This window comes from Oryzias latipes, chromosome 11 (genome assembly GCF_002234675.1).
Source record: "Oryzias latipes chromosome 11, ASM223467v1".
Taxonomy (NCBI): domain Eukaryota; kingdom Metazoa; phylum Chordata; class Actinopteri; order Beloniformes; family Adrianichthyidae; genus Oryzias; species Oryzias latipes.
This window is the reverse complement of record NC_019869.2, coordinates 16,858,737-16,884,647: the sequence shown is the minus strand read 5'-3', so window position 1 is coordinate 16,884,647 and position 25,911 is coordinate 16,858,737. Positions and strand designations below refer to the sequence as shown.

The 25,911-nt window shown below is 43.2% G+C and overlaps 1 protein-coding gene and 1 long non-coding RNA gene across 24 annotated transcripts in view; one reads left to right on the top strand and one right to left on the bottom strand.

The window, feature by feature from the left end:
* LOC101157308 (microtubule-actin cross-linking factor 1) overlaps nt 1–25,911 on the top strand; it is a 192,909-nt gene that overhangs the window by 144,183 nt on the left and 22,815 nt on the right. For 18 of the 22 annotated variants that reach the window (XM_023959950.1, XM_023959949.1, XM_023959948.1 and 15 more), the window contains 7 exons: nt 20,526–20,687; nt 21,065–21,235; nt 22,000–22,166; nt 24,079–24,238; nt 24,554–24,883; nt 25,058–25,142; nt 25,267–25,493. In XM_023959950.1, the coding sequence (XP_023815718.1) occupies nt 20,526–20,687; nt 21,065–21,235; nt 22,000–22,166; nt 24,079–24,238; nt 24,554–24,883; nt 25,058–25,142; nt 25,267–25,493 (1,302 nt within the window). The remainder of the gene's footprint in view (nt 1–20,525; nt 20,688–21,064; nt 21,236–21,999; nt 22,167–24,078; nt 24,239–24,553; nt 24,884–25,057; nt 25,143–25,266; nt 25,494–25,911) is intronic. The other 4 variants (XM_023959957.1, XM_023959958.1, XM_023959966.1 and 1 more) reach the window with 1 other exon arrangement.
* On the bottom strand, nt 7,275–9,163 carry LOC110015921. Of its 2 annotated transcripts, none has more exons than XR_002291183.2 (3): nt 9,060–9,163; nt 8,802–8,934; nt 7,275–8,433 (listed from the first exon to the last, which is right to left on the bottom strand). It is a non-coding gene; the product is annotated as an uncharacterized LOC110015921 (long non-coding RNA). The 2 variants fall into 2 exon arrangements; XR_002291184.2 differs by having other exon boundaries at nt 7,275–8,428.

The window sequence follows — 25,911 nt, the reverse complement described above, 5'->3', positions numbered from 1 at the left end:
GTGATCATTTAAAACGCCTAAGTCGACATGTGCCTTAGAGACATCACTTGGACCAAATAGCAGAACCTCTGTTTTTTCCTGGTTTAAGTGCAGGAAGTTACATGACATCCATGTCTTAATGTCATCAAGACATTCTAGTAACTGGTGAGCAGAATATGCTTCTTCCTGTTTTAACGGTATGTAAATCTGACTGTCGTCAGCATAGAGGTGGAATGAAATCCCGTGTTTGCGGAGAATACACCCAAGTGGAAGCAGGTACAATGAAAAAAGAAGAGGCCCCAGAACAGAGCCCTGAGGTACACCACATGTGAAAGTTGCTCTACGGGATTCTGCACGTCCAAGACGGACACAGAAGCTCCTCTCATTTAAATGAGATCTGAACCATTCTAAAGCACTACCTCGAAGACCCACCCAGCTTTCCAGGCGAGACAAAAGGATTTGGTGGTCAACTGTGTCGAATGCAGCTGCCAGATCGAGCAGAACCAAAACAACATGGTGACCGGCATCCGTTGCTAGAAAAATGTCATTTGAAACCCTCAATAGCGCAGACTCGGTACTGTGACGGGGTTTAAATCCTGACTGAAACACCTCAAGGATGCTGTTCTCCTCTAAAAACGTTGTTAACTGGCAGTACACAATTTTCTCCAAAACCTTCGAAAGGAAGGGGAGCTTAGAAATTGGTCTAAAGTTTGACAAAATGGAGGAGTCCAGGCCAGGCTTTTTAATAAGTGGTGTTACTACTGCATGTTTGAAGCACGAAGGCACACTCCCATGAATTAAACTGCCGTTAATTAAATCGAGAACATAGGGAGCCAGAGTGGGAAACACTTCTTTAAAAAGACGAGGTGGAACTGGATCATTGGGAGATCCTGATGGCTTCATCTGACTAATTAATTTTTCCAAGTAAGACAGACTGACATGCTCAAACCGGTGGAGAACAGTAGAACATGAGGTGGAGACGGAGTGACTGAAAGAGGGGGGGCTAATGAGGGTCCTAATGTTCTTGATTTTATCAATAAAAAAGGTCATAAACATCTCACAAACCTCAGTTGAGTTCTCAAGAGAGACCGGTTGTGGAACATTTAAAACAGAGTTAATGGTTAATGGTTAATGGTGGAAAAAGATTAATGATTCCCCAAATGTTGTAAAGCTGAGTGTCAAATACCTGTGCGGTTACTAAAAGTAACTGTCTACAGAGTTTGTAGAGCATGGAGAATTGGTCTTCTCTACTGTCTGGAAGCACTGTAGTATTTATAGCTGGTTATAGAGGAGTGGTTGGCAATGAAAGATGGTGAAGAATGCAGGAAAGGGCAGAAAATAACTGCAGAGATGAAAAAAATAGGGTGTAATTACATGCTGATTGTTCACAGCTCTTTCATTTTGTCTTATTTTTTTATTGAAGTTTCAAAACCTATTGCTTGTGTGGTGTGTAAAGAGGGATGTGAAAGGGTCTCTCATGCCGTGTTTGAAGCTTCTCCCGGCTTTGTGTGAACCTCCCTGAAGCTTCTCTCTGTAACTGATCCAGCTCAGCTCATTTCAAACCTAAACATGTCGGACTGGCTCCAAAACGAACCAGGCCACCCCTCTCTTTATCATCCCGCCTCCCATCCCCCCATCGCAGCCTAATTCAAACCCAGAGGGGTGATGTCATGCCGACGCTTCAAAAGACGAGGGGGCTCAGAACGAGTTGTGGGTGGAGGCAAGCCAGGGCGCAGTGGGAGTGGGGTGTGATGTAGCTACAAAATGGTTTAAAGTTCTCACCAGTGATCTCACACTCACTTAAGGGGTAAATGAGGTGGAAAGAGCAGCCGGACTCCTATGAGGATTCCCTTCTTCATGTAAAATATGCAAAACATTTGTTTCCAAACCAGGAGTCTGTGATGCATCAAGACTAAAAGTCAATTTAAAAGTCAAACTTTTTCAAATGGCGTTTTTTCATTTGCTTCTCATTCACCATGATTTGAATAAAGAAATACTCAGAAATCCAATTTTTGTCTGATCCCCCCCCCCCCATCATGAGAAAAATGCTGCAAGAACAAACTAAAAACAACAAAAACATAGTTTTTAGGTCTTCAAAGAGATTCACTAAAAGTTGTTTTTTTCTCAATATATCTCAAGGAGGAGAAATGGCAGCTCTAAGGAAAAACAAGTAACAAAAAAAATAATGGATCAAACCATGTAAGCTAAACAAACAAATAAGTAAATAATAATAATAATAAATGAAAGAATATTTTTTATGACCTAGTCATACAGAGGAGTTGTGGGAATACATGTGGTGAAACGTCATGCTGTCAAACTCATGTATACAATAATCTACAGGAAACTGGTACTAATAATCTTCCTATGATATTCAATGCAGTTTTGTTTTTTTTAAAGCTCCATTGTACAGCCGATGTTGGCCAAAACATAAAGATTAGTTAAGTAGATTATGTTTACTATAATCCCAAATCAATCCAGATCATTCCAATAAAGCCCGAATGGAAAAAAAGACACTGGAACATCTGTTATCAGACGAAGAAAGATGCTAAAAGTTAATAAATGCAACTGCAACACTGAAGACATGGCTCGCGTCAGCTAGGCCAGAAGGAAAAAAATGGAGATGTGGCCACATCCAAGAAGTGGAAGTTCTTCTGGAATCATGGGAGATTCAAAATAGTCCAATTTTTCTCAGCAAATAGCTGGTTCTTATGTGTAGTCAGTGAAGCCATGTCTAGGAAAGTCCAGGTCGGTTTGAATTTTCCTGTGTTTCATGTTTTTTTTTACTGGACATATAGCTTTTTTATTTATTTATTTATTTATTAGAATAATCTGCTGGTTTTTGTGTTTTTCCAGACTCTTGGTATGTACATTTTCTGGTACTAGAGTTTTAAGTTCCCTAAAAACAACAAAGATCTTACGAAAGTCAAAACAGTTCAATTTATTGTCTGTTCTAGATCAGAAGTAATTAAGATCTGAACTCGGGTGACGCTGAAGCTAAAGTCTTACTTGTAGAATCTACAGGCCTACCAGTCTACCTGAGTCTGTTTCTTCCTCAGAGAATCACAATTCATCATCTTAGTGTTTATACTTGGCCCTCCTGTCTGCACATACCTGCTACCGTGGAATCTGTGCTTTTATTTCGGGCCGCTTCGTGGGCTGGTGAGAGGTGTGTGTGTCTGTACTCTTCATCAGAGGATGCTTCTGATTCCAGTCTTTTTCGGGTTGCAACTGGAATCTCAGCTGTCTCCACAACCCAGCCCTCACAGACAACCACACACACACACACACACACACACACACACACACACACACAGGGTGTGGCTATCAACATCCCTCCGCGTGCCTCTGGCTTCAGTTGCTGCAGATGGGCATTCCTGGGAAGGGCTGGTTAGTCTGGCTGACTGCGATCTCTGAAGGCGTGCATGTGTGAGAGTGTGTGTCTGCATCTTCTGCGCGTTTGTAAAAGCCCCTCTCCTAAATCATGCCTGCACGCCTCCCCTGTCTGCACATCCTCCTCCATCACACCTTTCACCTCCTCGTAGCTTGTTTTCCCAGCGGTTGTCCTATCCAGATCACCTTCCTACTTTTTTTTTTCCCTTTGAGAATCTGCAAGCTTGTGAGTCATTGTCCTTCGCTGCACCAACTGTGTCAGCATTTATGTGGTGATGGGCATAAAAATCAAACCAAGCTCAACCAACAATTGTTTTTGTTTTTTTTTGTCTTTATCTCTTATTATAAACCTGCCACTTATTTCGATGTGCAATCTGCTGACACCATAAGATAAGTCCTGTCTGTAGTCCTTAATTTCTCTAGAAAAGTAACAAACATGATTGTCTTGCTGTTTTGCAAATTGTTGTATATAAAAGTATTTAATGGATTAAAAAGTTGCACCTAACTTTCCCTTATTAATTGATTTTTACCATTAAATCCTCCAAAACCTGGAAAACACACAAGTGTCTGAAATCTGGCTGCAATGGATGAACTTTCTTTATTTTTGTCTGTTTTTTGCAGGACTTTATGCTGCAAGTTAACCTGTTTTCGGCCTTTATTGCTTATCGTGTCTGTCTAATTCAAACAGAAAGGTCGTGTTCCGTCTGAAGGGTTTGGTGTGTCAGAACTCAGTAACTCAGCCTCGACTCCCCGCTTTATCCAAGCCATTCGTCATCTTGACGGAAACGACTCAGAGATTCCTGAGTTTTTCCTGGACCTCTTTCCTTCCTTGTTTCTGCTCCAAATATTGGCGGGCGTGTGTTTCTCAGATTGTAGGTGCGTGTGTGCATTGGTCTATTTGTGCGTCAGAGTTCACGACTCTGTGTCTCTCCGCGGGCTGATTGGATCATGCTGACATAATTTCTGTAATAGTATAACCTGATTCATTTTAAAGAACTTTCCTGTAACTTACTGGAGCACACACGCACGCACGCACGCACGCACACCCACGCACACCCACGCACACACACACACACACACACACACACACACACACACTTCATAAACACATCATTCACTCCAGTGCATATTTGACAGATCACTAAAGCTGCTCTGTCTTCGTTTTTGGGGGGTTTGGGTATCTGAATATGTCTGGGTTGTCGTGAATCGACACAAAAGTGTGTGTGTGTGTGTGTGTGTGATGTAAAGGCCTGCCTCCTGTCGGGCTCTGTATTGTCTCAGCTGTTGTGAATTATAAAGGCACGCCATCGCTCGGCACAGACTTTTCACTTTCTTTCCCTCGCTTTAAGGAGACAAAAATTCGCTGCTTTATTTCCAAACTGTGCTCTTGATGACTTATTAGGTTGAGTTTTTCCTTTTAATTGTCCTTGGGAGGTCTAAACGGTATTTTTGTGTTTATGTGAGGGCTTTTCGTCAGCCTTTGCTCAAGCCTGAGATGGTTGAAGTTTGACAAACATTAAACAAGAAATTCCTGTAAACGCAGTTCATTTCTGGCAGTACAGGGTAACTAGCTTGACCTGCCGAATGTATTTTACCAGTGTGAGTTCACAAGAGGATAGATTTAGTAGGGATGTAACAATGAATCAATTTACATTGCTCATCCATCCATCCGATTGGTCAACAACGTGAAGAGCTCTTTCTGATTGGTCAAGTGCATAAAGGGATTATTCGATTTGTTAAATACTTAAAGCTGCCATAAGATTGTTTTAGCACTCTTAAGGTTAACCATTTTTTGCGATTTTTCGCTGCCTATAGTTACAATATGTCTCAGCAAATAGGTGCTGAGACAATATGTATATTGCACAGCTTGAAATTGCGATAACGATAAATTTGCGATTTATGGGGAAGCCTAACTTGATGTATCAGCAACCACTAGTTACCGTATGAATTTGTTGTTAAAATGAATTTGTACACCCCGGATATTAGTACATTTGAGACATTATTTTCTGCACACTTTTCAATAATTGTTTATTAACATGAGCTGCAGATGGAGGAAATAATTTTGTCCACTCCAAATTCTTATAAGAATGTCAGTTGATATTTTAAAAATAAAACTCCAGGACATTATGGTTTCTAAAGCAAACTAGCATCAGAACAATACAATATTGTAGTTGTAAGGCAAGTCCTATTCATCTATTTTAGTCTAGGTTTACTTGCTGCTTTACTTTCAGTGACGCTGCTTTACAACAGCACTGAACAAATAATGAATGAGCTCCACACTTGAGGGATTTTGTAAAGACCTATGGGAGCCAGTGTCATGTTTGTGTGTGGAGAACGAAGGTCTGTGCACATAAGAGGAAGAGGAGGAGGTAAACTTTCAACAGGGAGACGAGAAAGAAGAAAAAAAACTACACCATCTGTGGACATGCTGATTGAGCTAATCATCTATAAAATCTGCTAAATCTGCCTTCATAACCCTCAGCAGTGCGAGTGGATGATTGACTGCATGATGGTGAGGCTTTCGCCTGTTTTTCGTGAAGGTGTGTGCATGTTCTGATCCAGGTCCTTTTGTGTCTGTCCTTCTGAGAACAATGAGGGCTTTCACACACACAGCATCAGGTAGAATACATTGCTGGTTAATATAAAACTACCCCTGAGAGTTGGAGAATAAAGAAGCAGCAGACAGTTTTGTTTTTTTAGTTTCCAGGTTACCATAGGCGGTGAGGGGTATTAAAGCATAGAGAGGCTGAAAAGCACATTGCTGTGGACTAAATTGGCTTGAAACAGCGGCGTCCTTATGGAGTCACTCTGCTGTGTGAGGGAGGCACAAATGAAATAAGAACAGTTAGATTTCTTTAAGGCAGGTGCTCCCCCACAAGCAAATAAATAACCCAGCAAAGTCAACAAAACTGGCTTTACGCTCTCCACCTGTGTTTGGGTTTGTGTCCACTAAGTGGTTTCCAAACTCTTGAGCTTTAGCGTCTCAACTCAAGAAGAATCACAAGACCCATACCAGCTCGTCTCAGGCTGTTTAGGGGATCCAAAGTGTGACAGAAACGTGTCTGAACATTTTTACACCGCAGAATTACCCCCTGGAGAATATGAAACCCCTAATCCCCACATCTCTTTGCTTTTTCTCTGAACGCCCACTTCCCTAAGAGCCCCGTCTGCTCTGACTTTCAAACTCGCCGTGACGACTGAGGAATGAAATGAATGAACGCACCGGTGAAGGAGGGCAGGGCTTCTGCGTCCACTGATCACCTTTAATCTCAAACAGATGACGGGGGGACTGGTTTTAGTCGGGTTGTTCGGTTATCAGGCCTGCATGTGTGTGTGTGTGGGTGGCAAACGGTGACAAACCCCTTTTGTTTCTATGAAGACGTTTGCTTGTGGATGCGGCAGTGACAGCTGCAGCACAACTGACGGGGAGGGGGTGGGTGTGAAGGGCAGTTAAAAAGAAAGAGTGGAGTATTTAGCATGTTTGACATGCAGGCCACGGGTCGGCCCATGCAAACCAGCGCGACAGGCCTTCGTGGATGCAGATCATACAGGTTTAAATAAGTAAGCTAGTTTTCTGCATCTGATTTGGGGCAAGTTTCCAGGTTTTGTTCTTGTTCTCCTACCGACTGTTCCACTTTGAGAACACTCACTTGCGCTCATCTTTGACTATTTTTTGTGCTTGGCCCAGTTTCTCTTCGGCTTTACCGTCTGACCCCCCCCCCCCCCCACCCCGTTACACATTCTTCACCTGGATTAGGTTTCAGTGAATCCACAGACGGGAATGCACAAGTGGAGCCCGTGAATAACCCAGACGTTTTTGTGTTTGGGTCTTAAAGTTGATCTCTTGTGGGTAAACAGCATGGTGGAAAAGTTGCAAAAACTCTGGAAAGAAATGAAATCATGAATGCAGAAACTGGAGATGGACTTTATTTCCCCTGGACTTTTGGTGGGAGGAGGAAAATAAGGACCGCTCACTGCTGATAAGCCTCTTTCTCTCCTGACGACTAACAGTCCCACCCCCTCCCCACCTACCTCCATGCCTTATTCTTTGTTTGACTTCATTATTTTACTCTTTGCAGAGAGCCATATTATTCTGTGTGGATAGACGGTCCTTCACAGTGGATTACCAAAGAATGCAAATTTGTCTTACATCACTAGTTTGTCCTTTTTTGGTTTAAAATCTGGTGTCTTGGCGAAAATTGTCTGCTTTATATTGCAGTAAATAAATCATTTTTTCATGCTTTTTTGAGGAAATCTGCCATTCTGATCAGCGTGGGATTATCGGCTTGATCCCAACGTTCAGCTAATATTTAGCTTTGAATCTTCTTCTGCATGGCTCCTTTTCTTTCTGACTGAGCGCCTTCTCTCAGCACCTCGGCTCTGCGCCCCTTTCACCCTCTCTATTGGGTTTTTCTCCTTTTTTGGGGGGAGGGGGGGCAGGGGGAACCAGCTTGATTGGAGCACTTCCTGTGTTTTTAATACCAGCACAGGAAACTGAACAAACGGAGCTGAATTCAAACACAAACACCAAGTGACGAGGGGGTGGGATCTATAGGGGGGGAGGGAGGGGGGCAGTGAGAGTGAGAGCCAGAGAGGGAGATTTTTTTAGCAGCTGCAAACCATTTCAGCTGTGCAACTGCACGAGAGAAAAATACAACAGGGAGAAAAGAAAAGAAAAGAAGGAACTAAGTGTAGCAGCGATACGTTTCATTGAAAGAAGAGGAGCGCGGTTTGCGTGGCACTTTGTTTCCTGCTGCACGCTGGGTTCGGGAAGAGAAAGAGGACTGCAGGGAAATTGTGAAACAGAAGGCGGCATGTCCCGTGGTTGTCTGCTCCTGTAAGGACCGTCTGAGACTTCACCCTCTGGATATAGTCCCACGACTCGCCGCTCTGCTCCGCTTGCCTTCCGACTCGCCTTCCGACTCGCCTGGCTGGTCCAGGACCAACCCCTCCTCCCTCCTTTCCTTCTTTTTTCAATCTACCCCCTGATGCCCTCTTTCAGTTCAGCCTCGCCCCCTCCAAGAGCCTTTCGATCTACTGTACCAGCTCTCCCCTGGAGCTGTTCTGGAAAAAAGGAAGATAAAAGAAAGGAGTTGATGCGTTAGTGGAGATTTCTTGACGACAAAGCAGAATATGTTTCTTTGTTTGGGATTTAACTGTTTTCTTGAAAACGCTGGACTACTAACCAGACCTTGGAGATTATTCTGTTTTGACATCATCAGAAAATCTATGGACTGTATGAACCTTTTCTAAACCACAGAACAAAAATGGCTCACTGTTTTTTTCTTTTCTTTTTGTTATACGTATCCGACTAGGATGGATATTTTGTTGCTTTCTGTCCAAAAAGTTATAAGAAAACATGGACTATTTTGCTTTTCTGCTCAGTGCCCCCACACAGCCTTTCTTTTATATAACTGAGTGGGTTTTCTCACCTTAAAAGGAGCCATTTTTTTCCACTTTCCTCCCTACTTCACACTGCAACTGCTGAAGTTGTCCGAGCTCTCTTTGCCTTTTCCTGTTGTGCCACGGTGAAAGCAAGTTGAGCAGAGAGGAAGGAAGCAGGAGCTTGAGGACCAGGAAAAGAGTGGTCAAGAAATGAACTGCTGTACACGTACAACAACATGAAGAAGAGGGAAGTGCTGTGGATTTGTGACTGCAAAACCACGAGGTGTTATCAGATCAGTACTTACCTCACAGTGGACTTTGTGCTTCACAGACATGGAGATGATGACTATGCTCTTCCCTCCACCGCTTTCATTCCTAACGGCTTTTAAAATAAACGCTGGTGATTAATATGATGCAGAGTGGGAGGACGGTCTCTCCAAGTCCCTCCCTGATGCCACACTGGATCTCAGAAAGACAGAGGAAATGTTCATCAGTGGAAGTGACATAGCAAGGATGCAGGAATGCTGTGTCGTAGCAATACTGTGGATTTTAAAATTTTGAATATTTTCTACAATGTGAAATCTGAGGGATTTGTTAACTCAGCCACATGGACTGTGTGATTGGACTACTTGAATAAAGAAAAGTGCAGGTAAAGACGTCATTCTTGACACCAGCCCTTATTTTTGCATCCTTTTCCGGTTAATACTTTAAAGTTTTTATACGGCAGCCGCAAAGAAATCTAAGGAAGAATGGGGAAGCCCCTGAGCCGCCCGGACTGTTTGAGGCAGAGCCCACGCTGCCTTGGAAAAGGTGATGAAGATGAGGCATACATAGAGGACTGCTATGTGCCCCAACGATCGATTTATGATACAATGCGAATCAATGAACAGATAGATCAAGGAACCAAGCTTTGTCAACCTTCAAGGACAGCTTTAGGCTCTGGTGCGGAGGGTAGAGGAGAGGGAAGTACACTGTCAAGCAATGGCACCATTGGAGCTGAATTAGGTGGTGTATTTGTCTGCAGAACTGTTGAGAATGCTGGTGCAGTAAAGAAACTGGACGAGAGGGTGATCTTTGATGCCCTAAAGCTAACGGGCGATGCTCAGATTATGTCACCGCCGGTTGGTATCATTGGGTCCAACCTAACCATGGCTCCATCTTCATCTGGAACTGGTGGTGTGGCCGCAGTGGCCAAAAGGCGGCATCAAGGTGGAGATAAAAAGGAAAACCCCAACCGACGTTCTTGGAAATCTTTCATGCCCCCAAGTTTCCCGGAGTTTGCAGAAAGGCTTGAGCTCTCGTCTGCTGAAGGAGCAGAGAAGCGTTTGTCTGGAGCAGGAAGTCCTCTTTCTCCTCTTCAGCCTGCCCCTTTTAATCTCACCCCATCTACCCCTACCTCCTCCACAGCCTCCCTAACTCCATATGCTCCTTCCCCATTATCATCTGCACCGCACACTCCTCCCGTCTCCATCTCACCCTCCCTAACACCCACACTCAGCCCTTTGCCTCCTCAGCAGCATCCTCTCAGTAGACAAAAGCACCCTGTACTACAGAGACAACAGAGGCAGACTCACATTCTGCCATCTCCTTTGAAAGAACATTTACTTGCCATTGGCCAGACTCAAGCCCTTCAGGTGTCTGGAAACACACCAAAACAAAGTCCCAGCTCGCCTCGGCAGGATCAACTCAAGAGGGAGGAGCACAGACGGACTCCCAGCTCCTCTAAAGCTGCAATTAGACACATCCCAGAGGAGACCTTTGAGGCCATTAAGAACTCGGATTCTGAGAGGGAATCTCCTCTTTTGGACCAAGACCAAGGAGATAGTGCCCCTCTTCTCCCACCCAAACCAGTTTTCTGCCCCCCTACTAAGGCCCGCACTTGGCCCCGCAGTATAACAACAGGCAAAAGAACTCAAGCCAGCCTGAGACACAACTTCCCTGTACTACCTCCATTACCCCCTTTGTTAGGGGAAGATAACAGCACAGATGAGGAGTCACTTTATCTTCTAGACCCCCCATCTCCCTTCTTGAGGGAGGAAGAGGGTTTTTTGTATGGGGGTCTACCCCTCTCCCCTTGTATCAGTCAGGAGGGAAATGGAGAAGGGTTGCTAGGATGGGCCTCTCCTGGAGGCGAGCTTAGAGAACGCACAGCGTCTGAACTTAAATTTGAAGAGGATGAACGTAGGATACTGGAGGAGCTGCAAGACGAGGAGCAGGAGCAGATCAGTATAAAAGCCAAGGAAAAAGGAGCGGTGGAGAAAAAAGAAAGGGCTCTAATAGAGAAAGAAATGAATGAGAGAGAGGAAAGAGAATGGGAGGCTGTTCTTAAAATGGAAAATAGGGAGCAAATTACCCAGTCTTGGGACAGGGAAAATCTAGAAGTAGAGGGATGGGATCTAACAGCCTCTTCTGGGAATTGGCCTCTATTGACCCCACCTACTGGTTTTGAGGGCCTCAGGGCGCCCAGCGCATCACCTTGCCTCAGCTCTGGTGCAGAGTCAGATGACCTTTTCCTTGAGCTGGAGAGGCAATGTCAAGAGGAAGAGGGAATTGAGATGAGCGTCGACTCAGAGCCCCTCTGTGATCCATACTCTCTTAGCTGTTTAGAAGCAGAGGTGAAAAAAGAGGAAGAAAAAAGCATTTGCGTAGATTTCAAAGAAATGCTTTTACAAGATTCAGTCACGTCTGCAGAGCCTGGTTATGTTGCCTTAGAGAAAACTAGTCCTAAGCACATATATATAGAAAACTCTGACTCAAAGAAAGCACAAGATCATCAAAAGGAACATGGTTTTATTGATGAAGACTTTGATTTCATGGACGAGGATGCTGTAAAGATGGAAGAAGAGGAGAAGAGCTTTCCAACAGACTCTGCTCTGGGTCAGCAGCTGGAATCTGATTCCAGTGGGGCCTTTGTCGTCCAACTGGACAGAACTGGGCTTAGTGACGTCACCCAGGTATGCGATGACCACAGACCAACTCAGAGTGAGACAGATCTGGATAGTGGAGCTTCATCAGAGCATGATGAAGTTGATTGTGAAGAGACGGCACCCTCTTCATGCCACAGCCCCCTCAACCCGTATGCTGAAGAGCAGATAAAGCTGAATGAACTAAAAACAGATGAGGAATCTCCAACTGAGGGCAGTATGAATGACAAATTTGCGTCAAGTTTGAACAATGGCAAGGGGGTTCTCTTAGATGACTCCCTTGAGCCTCAGCACATGACAGAAAAAGATATCGACAGTGAATGTAAACAGGATTTTGACCCCCAGCCTTTTTGTGGAGACGAGGCCGTCTCCTTAAGATCCAGTGAGCCTTTCATGGTAACAGACTGTGACACAGAAGGGACTTCTGTTGTGTCAGATACTGAGAACTTGGTTTCTATTTGTGATGTAGCCTCAGGTTTGAACATGCCTGATCAAGCTTCAGATTTGGAAACTGCAGCGGGAGTGATAGCTGGCACCCCTAAACCAGACTCTTCTGTTCTGGCCCTCCTTCAGCCCTCAGTCCCTTCTTCTTCTTTATCTCCGTCATCTGTAACGTCTGATGCCTGCGGTGCACAATCCAAAGACTTTGAAGCCTTCGTGATGTCCGATAGTTTTGTTTACCTGGCTGTTTCTGTACCTGCCCAGTACCCCAGTGACTGCCCACCCTCTCCACTTGGGGACTCCATTCCTCCCAGTCCTATCCTCAAAGTACCCTGCTGCCAGGACCCAGGGGGTGAGGAAGATGAGGGGGGGTTCATTCTCTCACCTGACAGCTTTGTTTACATGGCAGCTCCTGAGCGACCCCAGCCCAGTTCGTCAGACATTGGTTCAGCGTGCGAAGAAACTCAGGAAGTAGACCTTGACTCCTACTCTGAAGGGAACCAGTCTGGGTTGGATGGGGTTGAATTTTTCCTGGGATCTGTGACAGGTGACAGTGACTGGGAGTCGGATGGTTCTACTTTGGATTCTCCTGGAGTGGTGTCTAGAGGACAGGAGTGGGACCAGCTTGAGCCAGGCCTGCTGCAGAACCTATTTGCACAATCAGACACCAGCCAGCAATCACAAGCTTGTGTACCCGTGCTGGACGCATACCAGAGTGTGGTTCCACCTTTTTCCACAGACCTGGAAACAGCGCCTGACAGTAAAAACAGAGAAAACAAACCAGCTTCAATACCATATTCTGAGACGGAGACGCAATTAGAGGTATGCTCAAGCCTTTGGATTCATTTAATCTTACAATTTGGAGACAATTTCATGAAAGTGGGATTAAGCAAGAGTTGTAAATTGTTCCAAAGGAGCTTATTCACTTATTTTCTGTAATTTTTTCTAAATAATGGGTTGTTTTGAGGCACTGAATACTTAACATAAAGATTGTCTTTCGCAAGACAAATTTCAAACACCTGATTTGGCTTCTTAATAGTCAGGATTTCTTAAATTCTCCCAAAATTGGTCAGGGAGGTAGTTTGTCCTCTAGTCGTCTGAAGTTCTTCTATTTTGAATAAAGTTTTTGTTGTTCAGTTGTTTAACACTGACCTTTGAGGGGCAAGACAACCCAGGAAAATGTTTTTGCATTTAATTAAATGTGTCTGTCCTTACATGTCTGAGACATCACTGAGGCTTTCCGCTTCATATGTCTTTGGTGTGAGAAATGTCTGAAGATGATGCCCTGTTTGTTTGTGGAGAGAAACGTCATGATCACAGTCACGGTTTATGAAAATCCAATCGTCCGCACTGTGTAGACAAGGTTACTGCTGTGTCAAGTGGATCTTTAATGAAGCCTGGAAGATGGGGTTTGCATTGCAGGACTCTCAATCACTGTTACATTCTCTGGATTAGCTCTTGTTTGTGTTGTATGAGTGTTCTGTTGTGTTCCTCTGAAATGTGAGCTGCATGTAAAACAGTGTTTGCATCTAACAGGTTGCATCAACAACCTATCATTCTTTCAAGTTTACATCTGATCCTTCTGACTCATTGTTTGCTTTTTCTTGTTGATCATAGACTCTTAATTTCCCCATAGAAACCTTTAAAATAGGTTCTACTTGTTGGGGAGTGAGAACTTATACCTCAAAGATGATCAAATGTTCAGAGACTTTTATCTATGAAGAGAAAACAGGTGACTTGTGAAAGGCCACTGCACATGCACAGGATGCAGGACAAAACACTATTTCATATCAGGCATGTGTTGCCCCCTCCCCCTGTTGTGTTTGAGGAGTGTGGGAGATCATTGTGTTTGTTATCAGTCAACGTCTGTTTGTTCTCTGCACTCAGTCCCTCCGGCTTTGGTTTAATGAAGGCAGATATGGTGTGCTGCAGAGCAGATGACCTGACATGACTTCCAGATTGAGGGAAGAAAAAAAGCCTGGAAAAAGTTGTTGACGTCAGATAGTGCTGGTTTGGACCTGAAAAGGGTCGTATAATCATATCTTCTATGCTTATACATCACAAACAAGTTTGCAGAAAACTTATGTTGTGCAATGCTTCTCAGGACAAAAGCAGCATTGCTTTTTTGAAGAAAAGCTGAAATCGAAAAAGTGACTAAAGGCAGCAACGAGCTTCAGTGTGAATCGGGACTGAAAAACCAGACTGACTGATATAAAGGGAAATAGAAATGACGGGTTTTTCTTTATTTGGTTTTAAATGTCACATTTTATAGTGGGCGTGCATTTATTTTGCCTTCTTTAACTGAGGGGAAAAAAACTTTTTGCTGTGTTTTGAACAGCAGTTATGCAAGGCATTTAGACGACGAGCTTTTCTGAACCTTTATGTTCTTATCTTAAAGACCTGCTCCAATGAAAATCATGTTTTTGGTGTTTTTAACATGTTCCTGTAGCATTTTTTTCATGAGTGAGGACACAGATAAAGAAAATTAAGATTAAAAATGCATTTCTGAGTATTTCTTTAGTCAAATTACTATGAATCAAGAGCAAATGAAGAAATGGCGTTGGAAAAATCTTGTAGTTGTGGCTTAGGCTCCCTGCTTTGCTCCATTCTGATGCATTTACTCGTGGACTACTAGATCCATGAACGTCATTTTCTTTGTCTGAGCTGGCATCTGGCTCAAAACTGTACAGCTGGATAGCTTCAATATTGCTCGCCTTTGTTGTTGTACTGCTAATGTTAGCTTGGGGTTGTAAGGGCCTGTAATCGAGCAGAAGAAAGTGTAAACAAAAGGATCATGGGAAATGGGCGAAGGTTCCAAAGGCCTGCCTACATTTTCTGCTGAGCTTCTTCTGCTCTGCAGAAACTATGTCCTAGGAAATGACTTCTTTTTTTTTTTGGCTAAAATCTGTGGGACTTTAATCTTATTTTTTTTGCTTCAAGTCTTTCGTACTTTATAACAAATCAAGATTGGTGATAGCATGAGCCGCAGTCATCTTTCTTCTTTCACTCTGTCCACAAACATCCCTCTGCTTCTGCGTGCTTGGATGGTTTTATAGTTGAGATAAGGAGGTTCAAGTTAAAACTGTGGGTTTGAAAGGGGGCGGGGTTGGGGTGGGGGGGGGGTTGATTGCACAGTGTGTGAAGCTTAAACTTAGGTATCAGATAAGAATGTTCCAAAGCCAAGTAGGGGCCTGCATCTCTGCTGCTGCTGCTGCTCCAACTCTTTGTTACAGTTTTTGTACATTTCCACCTTAATGCTGTGCTGCTGTGCAAATCCAAGTTACGCAACAAAACAAACAACAGGCGGCTCTGATGTTCAGTTGCTGATAGGAATGAATTGAGAGATGACATCGAGATGAAGAGGTGAGGAGGACAGAGAAACTCACTGACAGAATTTAGGAAAACAAAGGAGGCGGTACAGGAAGGGGAGGTGTGTGTGTGTGGTGGTGGTGGTGGGGGGGGTACATTGTGGAAGTGCTTGTTTTTACCAGGAAGCACCTTGTAGTTCTGCACGAGGCCTTGGAGCTATGATAAGAGAGCCGTACTGGCAGGCGGAGCCAAGCAGAAGGACCCGGGATTAACATGGAGCTCATTGTTAGGAGAAGGTGTTTGTGTGTCCAACAGACAGACAGACAGATGGACTCTCTTTGCATGCTGCCTGAGTTCATACTGACCGACAGACAGCAGGCTTCTCTGAAAGGAAATTCTTTTAGCTGCTTGTGTTTCCGCCTGGAGCTACGGCACTGATATTTTTCAGCTCCTCCACAATTCTTCTAATTATTTTTAAGTTTTCACAATATGAAGTGTGGCTTTGAGCTGCACAGATTTAGCACTTTAAGATCCAAGTAGACTGATTAACCAGAAAAGTCTACACTTTTTCTTCAGGAACAAACAAGCTTTAAATGGTTTAATGTAACGAACATCCTGCTCCTCATCTCTGAAGCAGTGGGAGGCAATCATTGAGCAGAGAGGAGACAGCCAGGTGGCTTCAGCTCCACGGCTCCCCCATTCGCTTTGATTGATGTGATAATTGTGGATCGCTGCATCCGCCTCCAGGACTAACCAGTGACAGGCAGAAAACTGTGGGAGGGGGGGACAGTTTTTCAGGTACTCTGGAAAACATCAAAGCAGAGGCAGCAGCCAATGTTCAACTGATGATGGATTCAAAATGAGATTTTGGATGAAGGGAATGAAGTTTTTTGTCTTTTGTTTTACTAGTTTTATTTATTTTTATGCATCACAGGAAATGAAGTTTACCCCCAAAATAAAAGCACAGTGATCCCACATAGGGAACTGTTGAAGCTTTTATCTAGAAAAAGGAAAAAGAACAGGAAGACGAGGTTACAGAAGAAGTTTGGTCTGTATGTATTGAAGGCACCCCACGTTTGCATGAGTTTTGTATCAATCTGTTGGTTTCAAATGAAGTTTGTTTTAAACTTTAAAAGATTTACCGGTACTCAAGCTATGGAACGAAAACAAACCCTTGGTGGAAAATCTGTCTCCATCTTTAGGTGTTTGGAAATTTTTTGTTTTAATTGTTCTTCCTGAAAGAGAAAGGAGCGAGCCAGGAAGGACGAGGCTTGAAATACAGGAAAAGAGGGAACGGTGTGAGAGTGGAGGAGACGGGTGTGACTGTTGCTGGCATGAGGAGTCGGGGTGCTCGGTTTTCCTCACGAATCAATTTCCTTTCTTTCCTCTTCTTTATGAACACTCGTCAACTCAGCCACAGCCAACATAAAGCTTTGAGGTTGGAAATAATCGGCTGCTCATCTCCTCAGCAATTTTCCCTTTGATGGTTAAATATTTAGCTTTTGTTCATTCATACACATTGAAATATCAATTATGTTTGTTGATGAAAACATAGAGCTCGAGTTGGATGATGATATGTAGCACTGCTAGTTGACCGCAGCAGTACAATGAACTCTGTAACCTGATCTGTCGTCACTGCAGTGGTTCACCTGATTTGCTTCCGTCTCTTATTTTCCAGATGGGATGAGGTTGAATTTTACTTGAATGAATGAAAAAACTGCTGCTTCTTTTAGTTGAACTAATAGAAAAGTAAATTTTTATTAAGTTTATAGTTTTGTTAAGGTTCTTGAAAGATCTCATGAGGTGAAGGACTCAAAAATGTGCATGTCAGGCAGTATTGCTGCAACCTTCAGCCACATGTCCAACTGATCCATTTCCCACATCTGCATTCTCCAGCTACCCTGACATGCACCGTCATCCCAGCGTTTTTTGTTTTTCTTTCACTGGCTGTTGGTGCAGAAACCGTGACTGAAGTGAGGACGCCAATGTGGGTTTGCAGTCCAGATGGACAGGCGGAGAAAGACAGACAAGAAAAAGAGTGGGCATCTGAGGCAGAGATGGTTTTTAAAACCCACTTTGATTAAATTTTGTTTTTGGTGTTTTTAACATGCTCTTGTGGCATTTTCTAATAATGGAGGACATATATTGAGAAAATTACTCCTAAATTTGCATATATGAGTATTTCTTCATTCAAAATTGTTATGAATCAGGAGCAGATGAAAAAATTATTTTGGAAAAAACTTGGAAGTGGTATATCCACAAGCCAAAAGCTCCCTTCTCCTCCCCATTCTGATGCATCCACTTGCAGACAAAAAGATCCATGCACGTCTTTGTTTTCCTTGTCTGAGCTGGCTCAAAGCTGGCTTAAAAGCTGTACACCTGGATAGCTCTGACATTGCTTGCCATTTTTGTTACACCAGTAATGTTAGATGATGGGAAGTCCCACCCACAACTCAAAGGTGAATTTCTAATGAAATACTGCTGCTCTGCAGAAACTGTCCTAGAAAATAATACCAGTTTTTAGATTTTGGCTAAAAGCTGTATAATCATAATAAAAAGACCACTGGGAATGTTTTTATAATAGATAAAAAAAATAGTTGGAGCTAAAGCAGAGCTAAAGAAGTGAATGACAATTCGAGGGAGGGCTGATGGGTGGAGAAAGTCAGGCTCAGTTTAGAGTGCGTGCGTGTTTTGCTGCTTAGGTGGGGAGGAATGACAAGTATGTGGGACTTTTTCCAGAGCTCTGGTTTGGAGGATTCGGACACTCTAAGCTGCAGAGAGAAGGAGCGGAGGAGAGGAGGAGGCAGCTGAAAGAGGGACAGAAAGAAGAGGGAGAAATCACAGGAAAACAACTCATGCCCGGCAGCCAATGCATTTACATTTCAGCGAATAGGGCAATGATGAATGGGTGTACCTAGTTTATTTTCATTCTGCATTACTCCATGCCCCCCCCCCCTCTCTCACACACACACAGCGTCACAAGGATAAAGGGTGGAGGGGGTCACGGCTGCAGCCATTGTTGTCCTGGTAGACAGACTTCCTGCTGCACGCAGCAGAGACGCCCATCGATACAACACAGCTGCATCCTCACAGAAAACACACAAACTGCCCATTCAGATTTGATTTCCACCTGCAGTGCATGTGCTCACTTTGATGCCAAACTTGCAGCAGATGAACATAAACCTGTCGAACTTATGGCAAGCATGTAATTCAGAAACATTTGGACCAAAAACTTCCAGAAAAAGTCTGTAAACGTCAACACATGAGCTGACAGAAGAGCTTTAAAATGTAGACTAATGTGTTTGACACTGTAACTAAGAGGTGAAACCTTCAGGACTTTAATATGGCTTTACATTATAGTCCCACTCTTTACACTCTCTACCACTAGATTACAGCCCCTCACACCCCCAACCTAACATTACCGGTGCAACAAATATCAGAGCTATTGAGCCACACTAAGACGTACATGGATCTATTTGTCTGCAAGTGGATTCATCAGAATGGAGCGGTGCATCTAACTTGTGACCTGCCTAGAGTATTTTCTACCTCACAAATATGCTTTTTTTTAATGATTCACAACAATTCGAATAAATAAATACAATTCGTTTTCTTAATATATGACCTCCATAATTAGAAAAATGCCACAAGAACATGACAGTTTTAATCAGTGAGTCTTTAACTCAGGTTTTCAACCTTTGAATTTAATGTGGGTAAAGTAAACCAGGCTAAAATGACATTCAGGATCAGGTTTACAAGCACGTACTTTGAGACTCAGTTTGTTCATGAAATAATTTAGAATGAAGACAGAACAAATTTAACGTATTTTCAAATTCTGTTGCTGGGTTAAATTAAAGTTGAATCTTTTTTTGTAACTGAATATTTTTAGATATTTTCCTGATCCATTTAAAATGTGGAAGCTTTGTGCCACTTCCTTCATGTCCCTACTGCCTACTGGAAGTCAAACACTCATTTCCACATTTTCCCTGGAATTTTCCTCCCCCCTCTTCCACACTCACGCTGCGCCAAACCAGCGATTTTTCCCGCAGACCTTGTTTTGACCATATTCTGGTGTTTGTGTGTCCTCTATGTGTGGCCATTTGGGTTTTGCTGCTGCAGCATCAAACCACCAGTAGCCCCATTTTCCCCTCTGAGGGTTTATTAGAAATGTCAGGACTCCTCGAGGACCCCCACCCCCATCACTGCGGCCAACATCCCGACATAGCAGGATTTCATCGCATACAGGGACATTTCCCCCGTGGTGAAACGGCTCTGGATGGTGAAATGGTGTGGAATTGCAAAGCTGCTTTTGTGGATTTTCTGGATAATTGGAGACGATTTGATGGTTAAAAGAATGCAGCAGAGTTTTTCTGTCACTGCAACACACTCCCTGTTCAGCTCTGTAAAAAAGCAAAACAACAATAAGGCAAAACTTTGAAGGTCTGGAAGCTTCTTTAAAGTGTTAAGCTTAATAGTTTGATATGTAAAATGAATCTGCAGAGGTTCAAAAAAAGTATTTAGATATTTTCTTCCCACGTGTCTAACGTTTTTTTGTTGTTTTGATTAGCGTCTGCATTTCCTATCCTGTAGCTGAAAGTTTCACTGTCAGAGGACCGTTTTTAGCTGCAACCAGGAGTCTGGTTGTCTTTACTGCCAGACGGCCGCCTCCATTGTCATCACAAGATGGCTCCGTCTCCTCACCGCCATGCGTACGCCTGAGCTATGAGTCCAGACAGGCGAGCTTGTATGTGTTTATCTTCTATAAACATCTGCTGGTGCAGCTCAGGAGTTCCTTTGTGTGTGATTAAGTGAAGGTTGTATTCACCCGTGAAGTGTGGGGATGTGTGTTTGTGTGTCAGCTTTTTCCAGCCAACCCCCTGACTCGTTTGAAAGTAATCCATGTAATCCCCCCATTTTTTTTCACTTCAGCCTGTCCTCTCTGTCTCTTCACATCCCCGCTGCTGTTTCTCCCCCAATACATTCAAATATGTAAATTTGGGGCTTCTAATAGATTTTTCGGAATATTATTTTTTAAATGATCTGTTTGTTTTTCATGGCTCTAGATGTTAAGGTCATCTTCTCTCCGTCTTCCCCTCTCAGGCTGTGGAGCGAGAGCAGGTGGACAGCATTCAGCCCAAGCTGCAGCACATCAACGCAGTGGGACAGGGGCTGATCCAGAGCGCAGCCAAGCACACGGACACGCAGGCGCTGGAGCACGACCTGGAGGCCACCAACCTGCGATGGAACTCACTAAACAAGCGGGTAGGACTCTGATCCAAAGCTGCTGCCCTCATGCAGACTGCTGCTTTAAAGATGATTTCAGAATTCACCGCCTTACGCTATACAGCAAAGATTGATCAAAATATGAGCTTTACCTTGTTAAAAAATCCAGATATTATGTGTTTTTTGCTCTTATTCAGTGTGATTATGCAGATTTTTTAATATTTAGATCAATAATACAATCTTTTTTTAAGGAACAGATTAAAGGTCTTTCAGAATAAAATATAGCTTCCTCAACCAATTAGCTCAGTTGTTTTAAACATAGATTTCTTTAAAATTAAAAGCACAAACTCTGATGAAGGGAAATTTGAAAATGTATAAAAGTCATCGTCCTCTCACAAACATATTTTTGGTCCCAGGTGGCAGAGCGGATTGCCCAGCTGCAGGAAGCACTGTTGCATTGTGGGAAGTTCCAGGATGCGCTGGAGCCTCTGCTAAGCTGGCTGAACGACACAGAAGAGCTGGTGGCTAATCAGAAGCCTCCGTCTGCCGAATACCGCGTGGTCAAGGCCCAGATCCAAGAACAGAAGGTAGGAGGATGGAGGAGGAGGAAGAGGACTAAAATCTAGTTTTGGGTTTTATTTAGCTGTTTTTGAGACACAAAGGTTTTCCAGAAACAAAAGTAAAGCTAAAGTAGAACAGCTCACTAAAACGTTTAATAAAACACGTCATTAGTAATATTTAAACAGTTACCGTACTTATTATGACGGATGCATAAATGACAAACACACTCACAGCATCTGTGCTGACCGTTGCTGTACAAATGCAGCAAAAACAGGTCGAACATTGTTTCATGCACTCCTGCTGTGTGTCCAGCACGCATGTCCTGTGCGTGTGTCTGTTTGTGATTAGTGATCAATCCCCCCTGTCTCATCAATCAGTCAGGACAGTTTGTTTTTCGGTGGTCAGAAGTTTTCAGTGTTAGAGGTTAAGAGTGTTTGCAAACGAAGGAGAGTCAAGGATTTTTCTACAACCTTGATGTAAAGGAGACACCACCTCTCCAGAATCTGTTTGAGTCCAGGCTGTGGGGGCACCATCCTCAGCACAGACCCCCCAAGATACTCCCCTCCTGAGCCAGTCCCCTTAGCCTGAAAGAGAAGCCATAACATTATGATTACTAAATGAACACTGTAGGTTTGTGTACGGATACCAGATGCAGTTTTCATCAAAGCATTGAAAATACATTTTTTAAACATGTTAATCATGTTTAGTATCAATATTGATGACAATTGTGAACATTTTGAAGATACCGTAGTTTTCCCCTTCGCTTTAACTGTATATTTCTGTCCCTCAGCTGCTTCAGAGGTTGCTGGACGACCGCCGGCCAACGGTAGAGATGATCCGTGCTGAAGGAGAGAGGATTGCATCCACAGCAGACACTCAGGACCGCGAGAAGATCCAGAGCCAGCTCTTAAGTCTGTCACAGAGATGGTCTGACCTGCTGGACAAGGCCAGCAGCAGGTATCCCACACCCCTGGATTTTTAGGATCTTACAACAATATTTGCACTAGGCCTGCACAATATACCGCAAATTTATCGTTATCGCAATATCCAGCTCTGCAATATGCATATCGCAAAAGACGGCGAATATCGCAATAAATCGCAAACCCAAAATGTGTTAAAACAATCTTCTAGCAGCTTGAAGCATTTAACGAATCAAATAAATCCCTTTATGCTTTGACCAATCAGATGGACGCCTTCCCATTGTTGACCAATCAGATGGAGGCCTATTATGTTAACCCTGGTCCTGAAGAGCCTTAACCCTGCCTGTTTTCCAGCTCTCCTTAACCAGCTTGCTGTTGATTGGCTGACTCAAGTGATTTCACATCCTGATTGACTGAACACACCTGATTTTGGTTATCATTATCGAGCAGTCTAGGGAGAATTGGAAAACAGACAGGGTTGAGGCTCTTGAGGACCAGGGTTAGCCACCCTGACGTTTGTCCCCCATGTCGATGAGGGTCATTTGGAGTATAATTTTTAAACTGTTGCAATGAAATGGGAATGATGTTTTTGTTTATTTTTCTATTTGTTTATTTACCGCAAATTTATCGTTATCGCAATATTGATCACTAATATCGCATATCGCAAGTTTTCCTCATATCGTGCAGCCCTAATTTGCACTGTAGAAAGGAGCTCTTTCCATACATAACGTTCATCTTTGCCATCTTTACTTTAAACATCAGTAGATGAGCCATAAACATTTGTGGCTGCTTCAGAAGAATTCCTGAAGTCGAGCGGATAGAAGTTTTTTCTTTTAGGAGTTTTTTCATTCTGATGGGGTGAATTGGAAACAGAGTGTTATCTCCTTGTAGCTTCTCGTTTTCATTTCATGAAGTATGTCTGATCTCAGCGACATACGTCTGTCACGAATGTCGGTTTGTACGGTCTGTAGGACATTTCTGTTGTCCTGTGGAAATCCTTGTAGACGGGACACATTCATTGAGGGCGGTTGTAGAGGTGGAGATCTCTGACATGTCTGTTCATGTAAACCTGTGTTGATGCTGCACATCTTTGTGCTGATGCCTGACAGCGGGCTTCAAACATCAGAAAGAGCGTCAGTGATTTATCAGACATTTCTTCACCATCTGCTATAAATAATTACCATAATACTCTATAGGGTTTTCTTAGCACACAGAAACACAGAATAGGAGCCCTTCACTTTTTAAAGCTCCTTCTGCCTCAGAAATTCCTAAGCGTTCAGCTTGGATTCAACTTTTTTTGATCATTTTCTTTTGTTTTTGATTTAAATCCAAATCTTGTATGTTGCTGTATAATATTATGACAAAAATATAGAAAAATTTAGAGCCACATGAAAAGAAGGGCTGATGGGAAAGTTTTGCTTTTATCAGAATTCTGAGGAAAAAGTCACAATTTTCAAAAGATTATGGTAATATTTCTTTGAATTTCTATGTTGTCTTCTTTGTTGGGGTTTTGAGATGAGTCCTGTGATTTTTAACTAAATATAATCACAGATTTTGAATTTCTCTGCATTATGAGGGAAAGAGCCACAACTCTGAGATCAAAATTCATATGGAAAAATGAAAATTTCTAGAAGAAAAAATAGGACATCAAAGAGTAAAAAAATGAACATTTTAAAAAATAATATATTGTTTTAAGAAAAGCTTAAAAGTTTGAATATTGAAAATAAAGGTTAAGCAAAATGTATTCTTAAAAGTTATCTGATGACTAGAAAAAATATATTACAGAAAATCATAAAAAAACATCTTAAATATATATGAGACTTTTGGAAAAATGTGTCTGACCTTTATTTAAGAACTTTAGAAAAGTATAAAAAAGCTTTCTTCTATTCCCAGAGGATGAAGGAAGGTGTGTAAACCTGAGTGCATGTCTTTGTCTTCCCCCCTCACAGACAGAGGCAGCTGGAAGAGCTGCAGGTTTTAGCCCTTCAGTTCCACGAAGCCTTGGAGCCGCTTGGAGAATGGCTGAGTGCCACGGAGAGGCGCCTGAGCTCCGCAGAGCCCATGGGAACCCAGACAGCCAAGATCTCCCAGCAGATCGTCAAACACAAGGTACAGACCAGTCCAAACCAGAGGCCTCATGTCTGAATGCAGCTGCAGTTATGAAGTTAAAACACACAGTCACTTTAGGACAATCGCACACATGTACAGCAGAAACAAACATTCATTCATTCATTTTATATTTGTTTCAGTTTTGTCAAGTTTGAATAAGTTCTGGCATTTTTGTGGTGTTTTGCACCTTTTCCGTCTATGATTTGTCATCTCCATGTTCTTTTATTTATTTATCCATCTGCTCTCTGTTGTTTTTTTGTTATCTCACTCCTTTTCTTATTCACTCACAAACACACTGACACACACACTTCCCAGGCGCTCCAAGAAGCCGTTTCTTCGCGGAAAGCTGAGGTTGACCAACTCCAGTCCCTCAGCCATTCACTGAGGCCGCTCATCACCTGTGCGGCCGATCAGGATTGGCTGGGGGAGCGTGTGGGGGCGGTGAGGTCAGGTCACTCAGATCTTACTGATTGGTGCACGAGGCGGGCGGCCCTGCTGGAGCAGGCACTGGCCAACGCTCAGCTGTTTGGGGAGGAGGAGGTGGAGGTGCTGAACTGGCTGGAGGAGGTGGCTCAGAGGCTGTCGCAGTTCTCCATACAGAGCTACCAGCCCCAGCTTCTGAACGAGCAGCACAAACACAGCCTGGTACGACTTCCTGAACGCAGTGATCCATCTGTGGAACTGAAGAAATGTGATGTAGATGCATCTCATTTCCTTTTTTTTCAACCTGGTTTCACCTTAAATACAAGATCAAGCCTTTGCCAGCAACAATGGACAAAATCTGACTGGTGCTAATCTTCTTTGTTTTTCTTTTCTTAGTCTCTAAATGAAGAAATCTTGAGTAGGAAGAAAACTGTAGACCAGGCCATCAAGAACGGACAAGCTTTACTCAAGCAGACCACAGGTGATCATCATGTTAAAACTATCGTTCAGTTTGCACACCTCTTTTATTATTATTGCATTTTTCTCCTGATTTGTCGTCGACTGAGATAGAAAATTTTCACCTGAGCCGCATGTCCTCCCCACAGGTGAAGAAGTTCTCCTGATCCAGGAGAAGCTGGATGGGATCAAGTCTCGCTATGCTGAGATGACAGCCGGTAGCAGCAAAGTGCTGCGCACGCTTGAGCAGGTGCTGCAGCTCTCCACGCGCTTCGCCAGCGCCCATGAAGACCTCAGTCAGTGGCTGGATGCTGTGGAAGCAGAGCTTAACGATGCTGAATCTGATGCTACGCCCACCTACCAGGAGAGGCAGAAGGTAGGGGAGGAGTCTTTTAGTGTTTGGATTTAAAAAGATCGTTTTTAAGTATTTTATGCTATGTACACTCTGGGCATGTGACACCCGTTCAAGACGCGCATTCTTGAATGTGCGTGTAGCACACGGCCTTCACTCTGGACTGTCGTTATTCGATATGTCCGCCACATACAGTTGGAAGAGGTTTGGTGCAAAATGTGAATCTTGCTCCAGGCTATGTCTTTTCCAGCTCTATTCTGATCTACACGACTCCATCTGGACACAAACCACAATTAATAATTTCTCCCTCCATGATTCAATGGTTGCGCATATTTTACTCGTGACAGCACTTCATTTTAAAAATATATTTGAAGAACCTCAGAAAGTCCAGAGAATTTTCAGTAGCCATGTTAAAAATTCGAAGCAGCTTGTGTTTTATTTT